This window comes from Electrophorus electricus, chromosome 16 (assembly GCF_041902795.1).
Source record: "Electrophorus electricus isolate QZ-2024a chromosome 16, ASM4190279v1, whole genome shotgun sequence".
In the NCBI taxonomy this organism is placed as follows: Eukaryota; Metazoa; Chordata; class Actinopteri; order Gymnotiformes; family Gymnotidae; genus Electrophorus; species Electrophorus electricus.
This window is the reverse complement of record NC_137512.1, coordinates 1,394,076-1,410,528: the sequence shown is the minus strand read 5'-3', so window position 1 is coordinate 1,410,528 and position 16,453 is coordinate 1,394,076. Positions and strand designations below refer to the sequence as shown.

The 16,453-nt window shown below is 44.3% G+C and overlaps 3 protein-coding genes across 4 annotated transcripts; 2 read left to right on the top strand and 1 right to left on the bottom strand.

Moving 5' to 3' along the window:
* grhpra (glyoxylate reductase/hydroxypyruvate reductase a) lies at positions 1-4,277 on the top strand. Of its 2 annotated transcripts, none has more exons than XM_027018567.3 (9): positions 1-208; positions 734-864; positions 1,900-1,972; positions 2,130-2,246; positions 2,381-2,469; positions 2,667-2,768; positions 2,958-3,093; positions 3,226-3,356; positions 3,600-4,277. In XM_027018567.3, exons 1-9 carry the CDS (start codon positions 144-146, stop codon positions 3,719-3,721), a joined length of 966 nt encoding a protein of 321 aa, XP_026874368.2. In that variant the 5' UTR covers positions 1-143; the 3' UTR covers positions 3,722-4,277. The 2 variants fall into 2 exon arrangements, with proteins under 2 accessions (XP_026874368.2, XP_081554793.1); XM_081698667.1 differs by lacking the exon at positions 1-208 and adding an exon at positions 297-548.
* Positions 4,278-5,035: 758 nt separating this feature from the next.
* tomm5 (translocase of outer mitochondrial membrane 5 homolog (yeast)) lies at positions 5,036-5,980 on the bottom strand. The gene is made up of 2 exons (XM_027018564.3): positions 5,774-5,980; positions 5,036-5,553 (listed from the first exon to the last, which is right to left on the bottom strand). Exons 1-2 carry the CDS (start codon positions 5,892-5,894, stop codon positions 5,519-5,521), a joined length of 156 nt encoding a protein of 51 aa, XP_026874365.2. The 5' UTR covers positions 5,895-5,980; the 3' UTR covers positions 5,036-5,518.
* A 197-nt stretch (positions 5,981-6,177) lies between these two features.
* Positions 6,178-9,036, top strand: LOC118242281 (uncharacterized). Its single transcript, XM_035532206.2, has 4 exons — positions 6,178-6,769; positions 6,870-7,061; positions 7,905-7,987; positions 8,226-9,036. Exons 1-4 carry the CDS (start codon positions 6,574-6,576, stop codon positions 8,262-8,264), a joined length of 510 nt encoding a protein of 169 aa, XP_035388099.1. The 5' UTR covers positions 6,178-6,573; the 3' UTR covers positions 8,265-9,036.
* Positions 9,037-16,453: the final 7,417 nt, after the last annotated feature.

Genomic DNA, 16,453 nt, shown 5'->3' with positions numbered 1-16,453 from the left:
GTTTGCGCAGGCTACAGACGGGGCGAGTCAGCGCTGCTCGCTGGGTTGCAGGTGCTTCAGGCTTAGCTCGCCGCGTCATAGAGTGTATCAGACGTCTGGACGTTGCACACCTCGAGTTATTTTTTTTTAGCACGAAGCACACCATGAAAGTGTTTGTCACGAGGCGTATACCGCAGGAGGGGATGGCAATTCTCAAACAGGCTGGAATGTACGCACGCGCTCTTTCGCAAGCGTCCTGATGGACAATACAGTTTACACGCGCTCGTTTAAATGTTGCATAAATACGGTGGGAGGAGTTTGAAAACCTTGCAGTGAGTGAGTGAGTTAGTTAGTTAGTAAGTAAGTAAGTGAGTGAGTGAGTGCGGTAACTACGGGTCACCCCGCAGGTTGCCATTCTTTTCACTTTTATCCACCCTATTTGTCCACCTTGTTCTCGCGCGAAGTAAAGTCATACTACGTTTCCCGGTGTGTCCGAATCTTAAGAGGCGACCTTGCGAAGTCAAACCAGAGTTGCATTGTGCAGTATGCTCGAGATGTTTATTGAGCAGGTGCTAAAAGTATTATAAAGCATTAGGAGACGTGCATTTGTGCGTATTTCTCTTATATGCCATTGTCGAGCAATCGTGTCTGTCCTCTGCACGTTGTATTCAGTTACTGTAACTTTTTAGGCGCGTGGCAGCCGTCAAAATTTGACTGGCCTCTGCAACCCTTCGTGCGTGTTCTTTTTTTCCAGATGTGAGGTGTCAGTGTGGGATTCTGACGAACCGGTTCCACGGTCTGACCTCCTGAAGAGAGTGGAAGGTGTTCACGGCCTTCTCTGCATGCTGTCGGACCGCATTGACACAGAAGTGCTGGATGCTGCTGGTATTGTTTTTTTGTTTTGGGTTCTAATTCTGGCCTAGTTTGTTGCTGTGGGGAACAGATTCTGACCGCTGTGCCGTGTGACCTAACAGTGAACATGTAGGCATGGTGTTCTGACCTCTAACGTATCTTTAATGGAAGGGAAGAGGAACAGGAAGTTACACAGGACTACCAAGCACTGACATGCTAAACTCCACTTCCTCGTTCATAGTCCAAGAATTGCAGCATTTCTGGAACGCCACACGGGCTGTGACATCGGACTGTTGCCACCAAACTGCAGGGAAGCTGCTGGCCAGAAACGCTTGTTTGCTTGGAGCCAGCGTGGGAAGTTATGAGTTAATGTGCGTAAGACCTGCAGTCCACGTGAACAACCAGCCAGACTGTCCAAGGTGGACTAATGTACTTTTGCCTGGCTAGAAGGGAGAAACTACCTTCTTTACATCACATTTATCTAATGAAGGGCTCTTGTTCCGGCTCCTCTCATGCAGCCTGCGTGTTTTGTTCTGTACCGACTCAACACACCTGAGCTTGATGTGATCTATAGCTTCTCTGTACTTGCTTCCCTATTCCAGATACATTGAAAGCTGGAGTAGATCAAAAATCCATAATGAATGAGGACTGGACTGAGAACCTCTGACTTAACATGCCTATCTTCTCTCCTTTTCTCACTATCTGTGTCTTCTGGCATGAGTGAAGTTTCTGTAGTGTAACTGGATGTTTCTCTGCAGGTGGTCCTGCAGGTGGTCCTGTCAGTCAGCTCTAATGAGTCTTAATCTAATGCATGTGACCCTTGCAGAAATAGTGGTCTGGTTGCCATGGTCATGATCTGAAAAACAAAGCAAAACAAAAGATTGCTAGGCTTCAAATGCTGAAATATTGCGAGTGCTAGTCACAACTCAGAAAATGAGAGTTTTCTTGACCAATCAGAAGCCTGACATCAAAATCCTGAACTACTGCTAGTGTCCCGCCTCCGTTCTGTTCTGTTACAGTTATGACATGTATATGACATGTTAGCAGCATGTGTGTTGTGTTGTCCAGGGCCTAATCTGAAGGTGATCAGTACTCTGTCTGTGGGATTCGATCACCTTGCCATTGACGAGTTACGGAAACGGTAGGGAAACTTCTGTTGGTGTGATGGGACTATTGTGAAACGTTCATGCTGCAAGAATGTCAGCACTGGACACAGCAGGAAAAAATTGAACAGAACAGCACCTGTGTCTCCTAATGATGGTCAGTGGTTAACTAAAGTGTCTGCCCCCCTCCCCCAGAGGTATAAGACTGGGCTACACTCCTGATGTTCTGACGGATGCTACAGCTGAGCTGACGGTAGCTCTGCTGTTGGCTACTGCTCGACGCCTGCCTGAGGGTATACAGGAGGTCAAAAGGTCAGTTCTATACTCATTCACCTGTCCGTTAGGAGTGTGTGTGTGTGTGTTCTCTCCCTCGCTATTGTATAGCCGCTCTGCATTTGAACACTCCCCAAACACCTCCTGAGTCTGTAAGTCGTGTTTTGTTCCAGTGGCGGCTGGAGCTCTTGGAAGCCCCTCTGGCTGTGCGGCTATGGACTGTCTGGCAGCACTGTGGGGGTGCTTGGTCTGGGACGCATAGGTGCTGCACCCCGACACACACAGTGTCACTTATTTTTAGTTATGTAAAAGGTGTTTGACTGATGGACAGGTAACACTTTGCACTTTAGTACCAAGTGGTGTTTACATTCTAAAAACTACCAAGCTTGTCCTTGGTGAGACTCTTATTGTAGTATCAAATGTCTGATTGATGCATGACTATGAGTTGGTTATTTGCAGGCCTCGCTATAGCCCAGAGACTCAAACCCTTCGGGGTGAAGAGGTTACTTTACACTGGACGGCACCCCAAACCTCACGCGCAGGAGGTGGACGGTGAATATGGTGAGGGGGAGTGAGAGAATGAATGAATGAATAAACAAATATACAAATAAACAGATGTGTGATGGTGCCAGTAAGAGGAATGTTGAACCAACACAATTAGAATGTAAAACAGGAACTGAAGCGTGAGTTGCAGATGTGAAGATTTCATTGCGAGGCACATGACTGTCTCTTTCACTCGCCTCCCTCCAGTGCCTTTAGACACTCTGCTGTGCGAGAGTGACTTTGTGGTTGTGTCTTGTGCTCTCACCCCGGACACGTGCGGACTGTGCGACAAGGCCTTTTTCAGCAAGATGAAGACCACGGCAGTCTTCATCAACACCAGCAGGTTGTGTGTGTGAAAATGTGACGCCTGTGCTATACTGCACAGTGCCCACATGTTGCTCTGGCTTCTACAGGTTTGCACGGAGGATGTTCGTTTGATGGTGGTGTGTGTGTGTGTGTGCGCGCCTCCCTGTAGAGGGGCTGTGGTAAATCAGGACGACCTGTTTGAAGCCCTGTCTATTGGCCAGATTGCTGCAGCAGGACTCGATGTGACAAGCCCAGAGCCCCTGCCTACAGACCACCCCCTGCTGACCCTGACAAACTGTGGTGAGAATCATTCTCATCTAAAATAAAAGTGGATATTCAGGAAACGTTCTATAACTGTTCTTTCACCAAACCTTCAAATGCTATTCTAGTTTTCTGTATTCATGTTTGTTAGTTAAGTCATTTCTATTGTCCTTTTCATGACAGATAGACCCTTAATGAACCTTTAAGAGGAAATTGCACCCTATAAAGATGTTTCTGTCTTACACCCTGGTGTGAATCTCTCTCTCTCTCATCCTTGTGTAGTGATTCTTCCTCATATCGGCAGCGCCACATACTCAACACGTGCCACCATGGCTAAGCTGTCAGCCAACAACCTGCTGGCTGGACTGACCAGAGATGCTATGCCCAGTGAGCTGAAGCTCTAGTGCCCCCCTAGTGGTGAGGACTGCAACAGTCATCCAGTCTCCACGTAAACCAGAGATGCTTCACATGCACTCTCACATGCACTTACTCATTTAGGAATATACACAGTGAAATGATTCGACAAAATTGTCACGTTTATAGCTAATTCATCAGATTGCAGCAGAGTGGAAGACATGGTTGTCATGATCTGTTGTCGCTGAAGGTTTGGTCCGTTGGTTAAATTCTTTAACTGTAAATCTGTCTGGTCTTCACATGCTTGGAGTTGGTGGCTCTGAGGGTGTAGGATAACTCTTGTCCTGGTTGGAGGATGTAAGCATGACAAACTTCTCTTCTTCTTTGATTTGAAAGTGGAAACCTCTCCATTACAGAAGCCAGTGAAGGACATATGAAAGAGAACTTTAATGGTGCTAAACAATTAACCCTTTGTGGAAAATATGTAGACACTCCAGTCTTGAATGCCAAACACTTAACATCTATAACTTTGTGTACATCTACTGCACTCCAGTGGATGAGATTCTACTGTCACTCCAGTCAAAAATTAAAGGAACTAAACCACCAGACTTCTCAGGCTCATTGTTATGGTAAGTCACTCTGACAGAACCGGAGTAATACAATTCCAAATATAACAAGCGTGCAAGTTTGATATAGAAGTGTCAGTCTCACTCTTCTTCTGGACAGTGTTATAATGTTCCCAATTTAAACAGTAAAATTAGAACTCACCCTTTAAAGATAAACATGTACTTTTCTACATTCTTGTTCAAATGTAAATTATCTTTAATAACCCATTAGCTGACAGTACAGCTATAATGTAGTCATGCCAATAAAACGGTCCTGCAGTGTATATTGGCCAAGTGAACAAGTGCCTAAAATGCATTTTCATAAATGGCAGTGTAGTTTATTGGCACTGCGCTTCTTTATATGGAGGCCTAATCCACGACGAGTCCTAATTTTCTTGCCCATATAAACCTGCTGTGTCAGATGTTACAGGTGAAAACTACAGTGGCTCTAGGGTTGCTGCAGCAACCTGGGTGTGTCTGCGTCAAGAAGACTCAGTAAAGGATGGCCGTCCCATGGCAGCTCAAGGTCACCCTGCCAAAGCACTGATGGGGTAGATGGTGCTTTTCCTGTGAGCGCTTTAATCTGGGCAAATGTTCTAGACCTAATTTTATACACATATACATACACACACACCTTCCTGTCTTTATTCTGTCTGACACGCCAGTTTCACCAAGTCCATATCCTCCTATATGCAAATGCACTTGGCCAATAACCAAACTGGGAGTCAGATGTGGCATATTTATAACAGTACACACATCTTCAAATACAAGAGGCCCAAATGGAGTTTAATAGAAATCCAAAAATAATAGTGTTATATGAAAGCATAAAACACTACACCATTCAAAATAAATATGGGATCTGTATGCAGTCTCGATGCAAATTGACTAATATTACTCCTAGGTTTGCAATATTTGCAAATAAAAACATCAAAGCCACATAAGATACCTTGTACCATACTACTGCAATTACCCTTGCGTAAGTACATATGACTGACTATTAAAAACATTTCTTGTGATGTACAATTTTAACACATCAGGGGTTTATTGCTCAGTCTATGAAGGGCACAGAATGGTCCAGAACATCCTTAGTGACAAAGTCCCTCGCAAACTAGAACGTCGTCCATGCAAAGCTCCATTTAACACCCGGGGATGACGAGGCCACACGACAGAGGACATTACGTGCTGCGTGGTTCCGTCACGCAGGTGGCAGGACATGCGCACCAGCCCGGGGGGCAAACAGCTTCATATGCTGTCCAGCTTCTTCAAAATGTACGGCGCTGAAATGAACGGTGCAGCACAGAGTTAGACAGATAGACACACACACACGACTAGGTGGATGTTAGCTAAAACCTAATGAGACGGTGCATTTACAGCGCCGTTAAGAGCCCGAGACAGCCAACTACTTATCTGTCCAACCCACATCAGCACGGGACGGGACGCGTCCGCATGTACCCAAATCACGCGGCGAGCGCGAGCTGACCAAGCTCGGATACCTACTGACTCTAAGAAGCACCACATAGATCACAAAGTTGCGGACAGACGACACGACGTCCTCTCGCATTCTCTTCTTCATCTCCTCCGGGTCCATTTTTGGACCAAGTCCCTCCAACTTAAACATTTTAGCCTAAAGATGAACGACCTCGAGCGCCCAGCAGAACACCGCTAACCACGTCACGCGACACGTGAGCACGCTAACGCGCGGAGTACTGTCGGCAAGGACCCTTCCTTTAGACTTTGAAGATTATGCCTGATTCAAAATGAGAATTAAATAAAATATATTACTGTAATGTGTTAATTAATTATAATTACATTGTGCATTAAAAAAATGTCCGTGTTTATCGATACAATAAGCATAGAATTTCAACATTAAACATCATATGTAAACATTTTCATTCAAGCAAAAATGAATGTATGTCATCGCGGTTCACTGTTCTGCTTGTGAGTCTTGTGTGAAACAAACGAGAGCGTTCACCTCAGATAAGTTCAGCGTTTTACCTGATACGCGTTTGTTAGCGGGCTAGATTTACTACAGTCTGGAAAACAGACCAGCGATAAAAGCATTAATGCATCGCTGTGTGAAATAACAGCTTTAGTCTATTTAGGGTTAGCACAGACACAACGGTCGCTAGCTAGCGACATAGCTAACCTAGCCTCGCTATCCAGCTAACGTGGGCAAAGAAATTACATTGATTTGGGCAAATAAGCGCTTATACTCGTCTATACTCAATATAAGCGCTTATATGGTCTTATATACGCGTCTACACTCAATATAATTTTAACTCCCACATCGATCAAATATGGAATTCAGTGAGTTCCCCTCCACATCAAATGGACAGGCACTTCTGCAGAAATGGGAAAACGGAGTAGTTGAAACGTCGTCGGATTATTTACTCAGTAAACGGAAACGCAGTGACCCAAATAACATGGACGGAAGTGCTGGCAGCAGATGCAACAGCTCGAGTTGTGTTTCTATTAAAGAAACAAAAAAAACAAGTATGTGCCAGTCATGCAAAATGACATACTGTTCTCCAGCGAGAATTGTGCCAAACCTTTCACGTAACCCCCCCTCCCCCGTTTCTTTGTTGCCTACCAGGCAGCTTTGTCATGATTGATGGTCAGAGGGGTGTATATTACTCCGAGACCTGGAAGCCCAACGGAGGCACTCTGTATCTGCCTGTGAGTGGTGGTGTTTTGGCCAACATGGCCAAGTATGACCAAATCAGCTTTGAGCAGGGCTGCTTCTGCATAGGCGACGCTATGGGGAGATTCCAAAACAAAGCTCAAGGTACTGTGGCCAACCAGTCATTTACCATTGACTCTGTACTGGGGAGAGGGCTGCACATTCCAGATTTCCTTAATATCCCAGTTTTTGGATAACTGCATGATTTAGTACCCACAGATTAGATTATTGTGTTCTCCAAATGTTTAACAATGCAGTTTATTTATGTGCTTTTCTAGTACTGAAAGTGCTACAGAGTAACAAAGACAATCACAAAAACATCAAACATAAGTGAACTATTGTTGTAGCATTTGTGACGTATCTAACTAATAATTTTGGGTGTGTCAAAGTCTTGCTCTTCCAGAATATCCCCCGATTATTTGGCATTACACTTAGTGAATCGGGGAGGAATGTTTGTGTTCAGGCTTCTGTTACGCCTATGCTTAACCCTGTCTGGGGGAGAAGTCTGCTTTTCTGTGTGGGCACTTGACATCCTCATGTCCTCATTCTTGTTTTGCTGTGGACTGCTGCTCCTGCTGGCTCTCTAACAGGTATTGGCAGGTGTTTGGTACACAGCATTTGATATTGCCTCCAAACAGGTGTCCATCAGACTGTTGCTCATTATGCAGATAAAGCACCATCTGGCATCAGCGTTCTCTTAGAGGGACTGGATAACAGAGGGAGCAGACCTCAAAAAATGACATTATGTCCATAATTGTTCACCTTTAAATGGCTGTTTTGCATAATAATATCCACTACTCACAGTGGAAAGATTTCAAGAAACTTCCTGAGCATAATTCAATTCTGAGATGTGAGAGAATTGACTGTTTGGATGTGCTGTGGTTAGTGAGGCATGTCAGAGTTTGGCCCAGGGTTACTTCAGTAGCCTCTGTCTCTGTGCTGAAACAGGTCAAGCAGTCCACTGCTGGAGATACAGCGTAGTGGAGAAGAAGCTTTTCATCGCCCTCACTTACTTCTTCACAAACTTCCAAGTAAGTGAATTGTTAAAAAGGCAAGAGAATTACATGCGTGTGTGTGTGCTTTTTCTGCTGGAGAAGCTCCCAGACCTGTAAAATAGCAAAGTCCAGACCAGCTGCTTCTATAGCTGACGGAGTTCTCCAGCATTCTCCTCCCCTCTAGGCTGGACTACAAGCCTGTGGCCCTTTCTGTCTGGCAGCCTCCATTTAAGTGTGTCATATTGAGCTGACGTTTGTCCCTTTTCCTCTGTAGGTCTTCCAGGAGGTGCTGCACGCTCTAGAGTGCCTGTAAGGAGCCGTCACGTCCACCGGATCCCAGCAATGCAGAACTCTTCAAACAGAACCTCAGTCATAACAACGATCCTACATTATAGCACCACTCTTACAGTGTACCAGTGATAACAGTTTAATGTAATGTGTAATGGTGTATTGATACTCTGTAGTGACATAATGGAAACCAGTATGCGTGCATACAAGGCCAGTACAGAAGACCAGTTGCACTGTGACAGTGCTGGTGTGAGAGATACCTGTCCTTGCTCTTCAGGGTGAGCTGTGAGCCAGCACGCAGGTCCGCTCCACCCACCTGGTGTTCAGTGTTCTTTATTGCTAGGTTCAGACCGGTGGCACCCCAGGGGCAGGATTGTCCCTTCGCAGGCATCTGGACGTGTGGTCTGAATGATTCTGTGCATCTGCTCTGTACATGTTAGTATTGTATGGAGCATGTAGGAGTGAGGATGCGCGAATACTCAGCAGTACCTCTGAGGACGACCCTGTTTGTGTACACACAACCTCATTCACTGGAGCTTCTTTCTGTATAAAAAATCCATTTTTTTATGCTTACACCATGTTCAGCTTTGTTTTGAATCAACTCCACCTGCATTTTAAGCAGGCTTTCTGCAGGAGTGTATGTATGCACATAATTTGCTTGTTTTTAAATATTGTCTGGGCTTCAGAGCGCTTGGTTCTGCCCTGGTACACTTGGTTGTAACAAGGACATGTTTACAGTGCAAAGTATGCCAGTTTTCTTACTTTTGAATTTAATTAAAGCCTTTTTGTAGTGGTTACGTGTAGTTTTCATGTGAGATTATAGCCAGCGATGTGGAATGATTTTTCATTAAAGGTGTCCTACTGTACCCCTATTAACTCAAGTTAACACAGTCCCATGGGGACGTAATGAAACATCTGACATGCTTATGTCAAAATACCACAAGGATTAAGTCTAAACAGCCTGTTCGCCTACATGAGCTGCTGTTTGCCCTGCCCCTCGCCCGTGCTGACACGAGTGTACTACACTCATTTTACTGACGTTATTCACGTGTTGAGAAGACGAAGTTCATTTTAGAGACAATGAACTAACAAACAAACGGCGTTAACTTTATTGTTTATCCTGCAGCAAATTCCACCGCTATGTAGAAAAGTACCTCTATTACATCTGCTGTTAGTGGTGAGTAGTGCGATATCGCTGAAGTTCTGATTCTATGGGCCATACTTCCGTTACCAACGAAACCCAGCATAATTATATTTAAATACTTTAAATACTTAACGTTGACCATTTCTGCAGTTCTGCCGCAGAACTTCGGTTAGTTGGTATACAGTTCTTCGGTTAGTTGGTATTGATCCCTCATAGTAAAGATTTCATTTCCAGTCCTAGGTTGCATTGATGCAGGTTGGAAAGACAGCCGGTGGATAGCATAGCACACGTGAACAGGTGAAGACACAGCGAGACAAGTGTGAACAGGTGAGGTGAGACTTGTCTGGATTCATCTGGAGTCAGAGTATACCAATGGGAATATTAAAGTTGTTTAAGGTGTTTGTAGTGGGAGAGATTAAAATTTCTTCTAAATGGAATCATTTTTGATTTAACACAGAGTTAATGACAGTAATGACAGAAATTACTTCAGACCCATTAGATGCAATTAGCCATGCTTTCAGCTTTGTGGATGGGGAGCCATAAATTGAGACAGTAATTTTCACACAGCCGTCAGTGCGCTGGGTTTGGAAGTGTGCAAATGCTCCTGGGTCATTATCATACTTTACATAACCAAAATGAGACTTGTTCCTATTTAAATGACCACGGATTACAGTACAGATTCGTTATTTACACACCTCTTGACAATCTGATGTGTTTTGGCAGGTGTAGGCTGACGTGTGGATGTATGTAAACCAACTGTAATTTGCCTATGTGTACACTAGGTGGCAGCACAATACAATGATCATTGCAGCACCGCAGATTAAATCTGGGCGATGCAGTGGGGAAAGAATGACCCGTAGATTCTGAACAACCTCAGAGTTATCGCTTGTTATCAGTTGTCATAAGTCATTATTTTAAATATGCAATACAGAGTTCTTTGGACACCGTGGATGAGCATTCCCTGTTGCTTGTCACTGTTCCAGTGCAGGCTGGGACTGTGTAGGGCAAACAGAGATGGCTCACTGTGGGTGATGGTGAGCGGATGCTCCCTTATCCAGCCTCTCACCCTGACCTGACTGTCTGGGACTGACATGTGTGTCTGGTGTTGATAGTGCTGGTGGAGAGAGGAACAGTCCATGCTCCCACAAGGGGGCTGGACCTCGTGTTGTATAGCCAGGTGGAGAGAACCATCACGCACCTCTCGGATGACTGTACCACTGCAGAGAGACATGGATTTGACCTTGACACTAACATTCCTATTGGACAATTCAGCATAAGAGGATTATGTGTAGCGGTCAACTAGGGGGTCATATTCCATTAAGAGCATTTTCTCTGATCTCATTTTATTAGCTTGTTTGTTACCAACTTGTGCAATTGTTTGATCTCTAGACAATGTTATCAGAACAGCATGATGAAATGACAGCGAATGTAGCATGTGTACAACATTTTCAACAAGGGAGATTAACATTAGTTCATAAATAAATCACAATGGTGTCAGATATATTTACATTTATATTTCTAATGCTTTAGTTGAGATGTGTCATGGTGTTTTTCTTCTGGATAACTAGCTAGCGTGCTTCCATCACATCATTCATTTCCATTCATTGTTCAGACAGACAGAAGTGATGACCTCTAAAGAGTAATAAGTTGGAGAAGGGTGGATGTGTTTTCCTAGTAATAAGTTGGAGAAGGGTGGATGTGTTTTCCTAGTAATAAGTTGGAGAAGGGTGGATGTGTTTTCCAGGTAATATGTTGGAGAAGGGTGGATGTGTTTTCCTAGTAATAAGTTGGAGAAGGGTGGATGTGTTTTCCTAGTAATATGTTGGAGAAGGGTGGATGTGTTTTCCTAGTAATATGTTGGAGAAGGGTGGATGTGTTTTCCTAGTAATATGTTGGAGAAGGGTGGATGTGTTTTCCTAGTAATATGTTGGAGAAGGGTGGATGTGTTTTCCTAGTAATATGTTGGAGAAGGGTGGATGTGTTTTCCTAGTAATATGTTGAAGGGTGGATGTGTTTTCCTAGTAATAAGTTGGAGAAGGGTGGATGTGTTTTCCTAGTAATATGTTGGACAAGGGTGGATGTGTTTTCCTAGTAATATGTTGGACAAGGGTGGATGTGTTTTCCTAGTAATAAGTTGGAGAAGGGTGGATGTGTTTTCCAGGTAATATGTTGGAGAAGGGTGGATGTGTTTTCCTAGTAATAAGTTGGAGAAGGGTGGATGTGTTTTCCTAGTAATATGTTGGAGAAGGGTGGATGTGTTTTCCTAGTAATATGTTGGAGAAGGGTGGATGTGTTTTCCTAGTAATATGTTGGAGAAGGGTGGATGTGTTTTCCTAGTAATATGTTGGAGAAGGGTGGATGTGTTTTCCTAGTAATATGTTGGAGAAGGGTGGATGTGTTTTCCTAGTAATATGTTGGAGAAGGGTGGATGTGTTTTCCTAGTAATATGTTGAAGGGTGGATGTGTTTTCCTAGTAATATGTTGGAGAAGGGTGGATGTGTTTTCCTAGTAAAATGTTGGAGAAGGGTGGATGTGTTTTCCTAGTAATAAGTTGGAGAAGGGTGGATGTGTTTTCCTAGTAATAAGTTGGAGAAGGGTGGATGTGTTTTCCTAGTAATATGTTGGACAAGGGTGGATGTGTTTTCCTAGTAATAAGTTGGAGAAGGGTGGATGTGTTTTCCTAGTAATAAGTTGGAGAAGGGTGGATGTGTTTTCCAGGTAATATGTTGGAGAAGGGTGGATGTGTTTTCCTAGTAATAAGTTGGAGAAGGGTGGATGTGTTTTCCAGGTAATATGTTGGAGAAGGGTGGATGTGTTTTCCAGGTAATATGTTGGAGAAGGGTGGATGTGTTTTCCAGGTAATATGTTGGAGAAGGGTGGATGTGTTTTCCAGGTAATATGTTGGAGAAGGGTGGATGTGTTTTCCAGGTAATATGTTGGAGAAGGGTGGATGTGTTTTCCAGGTAATATGTTGGAGAAGGGTGGATGTGTTTTCCAGGTAATATGTTGGAGAAGGGTGGATGTGTTTTCCTAGTAATATGTTGGAGAAGGGTGGATGTGTTTTCCTAGTAATATGTTGGAGAAGGGTGGATGTGTTTTCCTAGTAATATGTTGGAGAAGGGTGGATGTGTTTTCCTAGTAATATGTTGGAGAAGGGTGGATGTGTTTTCCTAGTAATATGTTGGAGAAGGGTGGATGTGTTTTCCTAGTAATATGTTGGAGAAGGGTGGATGTGTTTTCCTAGTAATAAGTTGGAGAAGGGTGGATGTGTTTTCCTAGTAATAAGTTGGAGAAGGGTGGATGTGTTTTCCAGGTAATATGTTGGAGAAGGGTGGATGTGTTTTCCTAGTAATAAGTTGGAGAAGGGTGGATGTGTTTTCCAGGTAATATGTTGGAGAAGGGTGGATGTGTTTTCCTAGTAATATGTTGGAGAAGGGTGGATGTGTTTTCCTAGTAATATGTTGGAGAAGGGTGGATGTGTTTTCCAGGTAATATGTTGGAGAAGGGTGGATGTGTTTTCCTAGTAATATGTTGGAGAAGGGTGGATGTGTTTTCCTAGTAATATGTTGGAGAAGGGTGGATGTGTTTTCCTAGTAATAAGTTGGAGAAGGGTGGATGTGTTTTCCTAGTAATATGTTGGAGAAGGGTGGATGTGTTTTCCTAGTAATATGTTGAAGGGTGGATGTGTTTTCCTAGTAATATGTTGGAGAAGGGTGGATGTGTTTTCCTAGTAAAATGTTGGAGAAGGGTGGATGTGTTTTCCTAGTAATAAGTTGGAGAAGGGTGGATGTGTTTTCCTAGTAATATGTTGGAGAAGGGTGGATGTGTTTTCCTAGTAATATGTTGGAGAAGGGTGGATGTGTTTTCCAGGTAATATGTTGGAGAAGGGTGGATGTGTTTTCCTAGTAATATGTTGGAGAAGGGTGGATGTGTTTTCCAGGTAATATGTTGGAGAAGGGTGGATGTGTTTTCCAGGTTATCATATATGTGTATTGGTGCATGCTAATGCTAGCCAGCTAACCCAAGCTGTTACCAAGAATGGACGTGGACATCCCCAAGAATAATCCTGTACAATATAAATGACCTAAATTAGCTTTAAAGTAACGAAACAGATGGGGAAGGGAGGACAGGAGTGGACCGAAGTGGTCGCAGGAGACAGAAAAACTGCCACCGCTGCCAACTGCAATGTTGCTCATTAGCGACATTAGTACAGACATCATTATTTTCCATCTGTCTCCAGAGATGTGAGCAGTCTCACCAAACCTCACCAGGCAGTGTTGGGGCAGCGACGTGCCATGCAAGACATTTGTGTCAGAATTGTGAGAACTCTTGACAATGTAAATGAAAAGGCTGGCAGGGGAAATGTAAAAGATCAAAGCAAGCAAATAAAGAAATAAACACGACTCCTGCTAACAAAGGCAGGTCTTTGTGTGATAGCCTCGTGCTAAATTGTGCTGTTGTGTTTTCCCCAGTGTGAGAGTTCTTCTGTTTCTCAGTGCCCATTCTGTACTGGTTCCCAGTCATGAGCCCTGGTCTGGTCACCAGTCTGTGAGTTCTTTTCTGGTTCCCCTGGCCTGATGTCTGCTCTGTTTCTCAGTCTGTGAGCTCAATCTGTTTCTCAGTGAGTAGGCAAAGTGGGGTTCATACTGGTCAGTGCTTAGTGCTAGCATCTGTTAGTGTTGGCGTCTGTTAGCGTTAGCGTCGGTTAGCGTTTGCGTCAGTTAGTGTTTGCGGCTGTTAGTGTTCACAGCTGTTTCATTTTTTTTTCATACATTTTTTTTTTTTGCACTAGCAAGTAATCTATCGATGAAAGTCTAAAATAGTTTTACAGCAATACCTAAAAATAAAGAAATGGAGAGGTTTGTTTATATAATATATATTTATATTATTGATTGATCTTTCCCAGCTGTCACCCTATTGAAAGTATTCGTTATCCATCAAAATACCGTTAGTGCTGCTACTAAACCCAAGAACAAGAACTTTAGGAACTTACAGCAGACTCCAACTGATTCAGGAGCTGATATCCTGGACAGGCTAATTCGGCCTCCCCCAGGAATACCCAGCTTCAGCAAACTCTGTTTGTGTGTGTGTGTGTGTGTGTGTGTGTGTGTGTGTGTGTGTGTGTGTGTGTGTGTCTGTAGGCATGCATTGCCAATCCATTACTTTCTCAACCCCACATCCACAATGTTTACTCTGCTTCAGTATTCACAGCGTAGCGGAGACAGCCAGTCACAAACGATTCTGGCTATCGTACTGGGTCTGAGGCACTGAGATCATAACAGAGATCACATGTGTACATGTTTTGAAAAGCCTCATTACAAATTTACAGCTGAGAAGGAATTCCTTCCGACAATTAGGAGCGTTTTAAACGATAAGGCCGCTTTTGCTGAAGATAAGGATGTGTGTGTAGGAGCGCAGCCTGAGGTGGGTGCAGACAGCCTCACAGTTCTCTGGAGAAGCCACCTACATCTGAATGCCTGCACCCCAACCCCCTCTCTACCTTCAGGGGACACAAAGCCGTAACGAGCTGCTCTGCCGTCTCCCGGAGACGGCCGACGGTATCTCGCGTTTCCAGGACACCTGCAGACAAGTTTATGCAAAAAATAAATAAATAAATAAATAAATAAAATACTGGGAATCGAAATTACGTGGTGAGATTGTTGCGGATGCGGGTTGCGACGTGTGCTGTGCGGCGCGGGGTGTTGATGTTGCTCGGGTCTTTCACCACATGTCTGGCAAAAAAGCGGCGAACCTGTGTATGGTCCGCTGCTGACAGCCGTCGCATAAACAGAGCAATCTCCAGACTCACTTCCTCCTCGAAACCGAGAATTCTATTAACCATTCAGCAGCTTGTAGGCGCAAGTGAAACCCAGAGGAGAATGAAGCAGGACAGACTCATCCAGCGGCACTCCCCTCATCCAGCGGCACTCCCCTCATCCAGCAGCACTCCCCTCCACCATTTCTTTCTGCTCTCTGAACTGAAGCATCTCCAAGACCGTAAAATAGATCTGATATCTCTCGCTGTGTGTCCAAACCTTCTTTACAGTAGCGTGCGGGGGTAGTGCCAGCCAACAGAGAGAGAGAGAGAGAGAGAGAGAGATTAACGCTGATCTTGGTTTTATGATGTTACCTAACTGCCTGGCTGTGGAGCAGTTTTGAATTCCGCCTTCCGCCTTTAGTGATGCTGATAATGGTTCCAGGCTGTTACGGACACGGTGAAGGGTATCACCGCTATAGCCAGGGCCTGGTCAGCGAGGTCATCAAGACCAACGGCAGTTCTAGTAAAAACGAATGTCGGAATGTTGGAAAGTCGTAGTTTTCACACCGCCTTTTTCTCCAGTGTGGGATAGATCACGAATTGTTCTTCGTTGTGTTGCTCCAAGCTGTTGTGTTTTGCGTACATGATTACGTCTTCAGTTTGTGAATCCGCTGGTGCTCTGCTCTTTGGTGTTGATTTGCGCCTTCACAGCTCACAGGGTTCATAAAACGCAGCTTTTTGACGCTTCGTGAACTTGACGGCTTAATGCCACTGTCAGGTGAGAGATTTCTGCCTCGGCGTCGCCTCTGAGTGAGCGTTTGGGTGAGAGTAGCGTGTTTCTGATTACAAATATTTATGAAAATTAATTCAGACACTCATTTCAAAACACACTCGTAAAGTGTTTACGTTTGTGCACGTAAGCCCTGTCACAGTGTCGCTGATAGAGGGCTTAACCCTGAAGCTTTGCCTCTTCACAAACTGCAGCTCCTCCTTGGTGTGCCCAAGTCAAAGTACACGAAAGCTCCAGCCGCTACTCGTTAGTTGGAGAGGGCCTCGGGGCTTGGTGTCAGAAGAGCGGGAAAACTGCTTCACAGGGACGACTCCCTGCCTGCTCTTGCTAACTCAGGGATGAGCTCTCAGTATCTTAATGCCCTAACAGATAAGCCGTCTTAGTTTCAACTGGTACGTCTTTGGAAGCTTCGGTGCTGCTAAATGTTTCCACATCCAACCTTCAACTGTTTACTTGTTGCCACAAATTTCTTCCAGGATGAAACATTTATGTGTCTGGAGAGCAGAAGCGAGACTCTAGCAA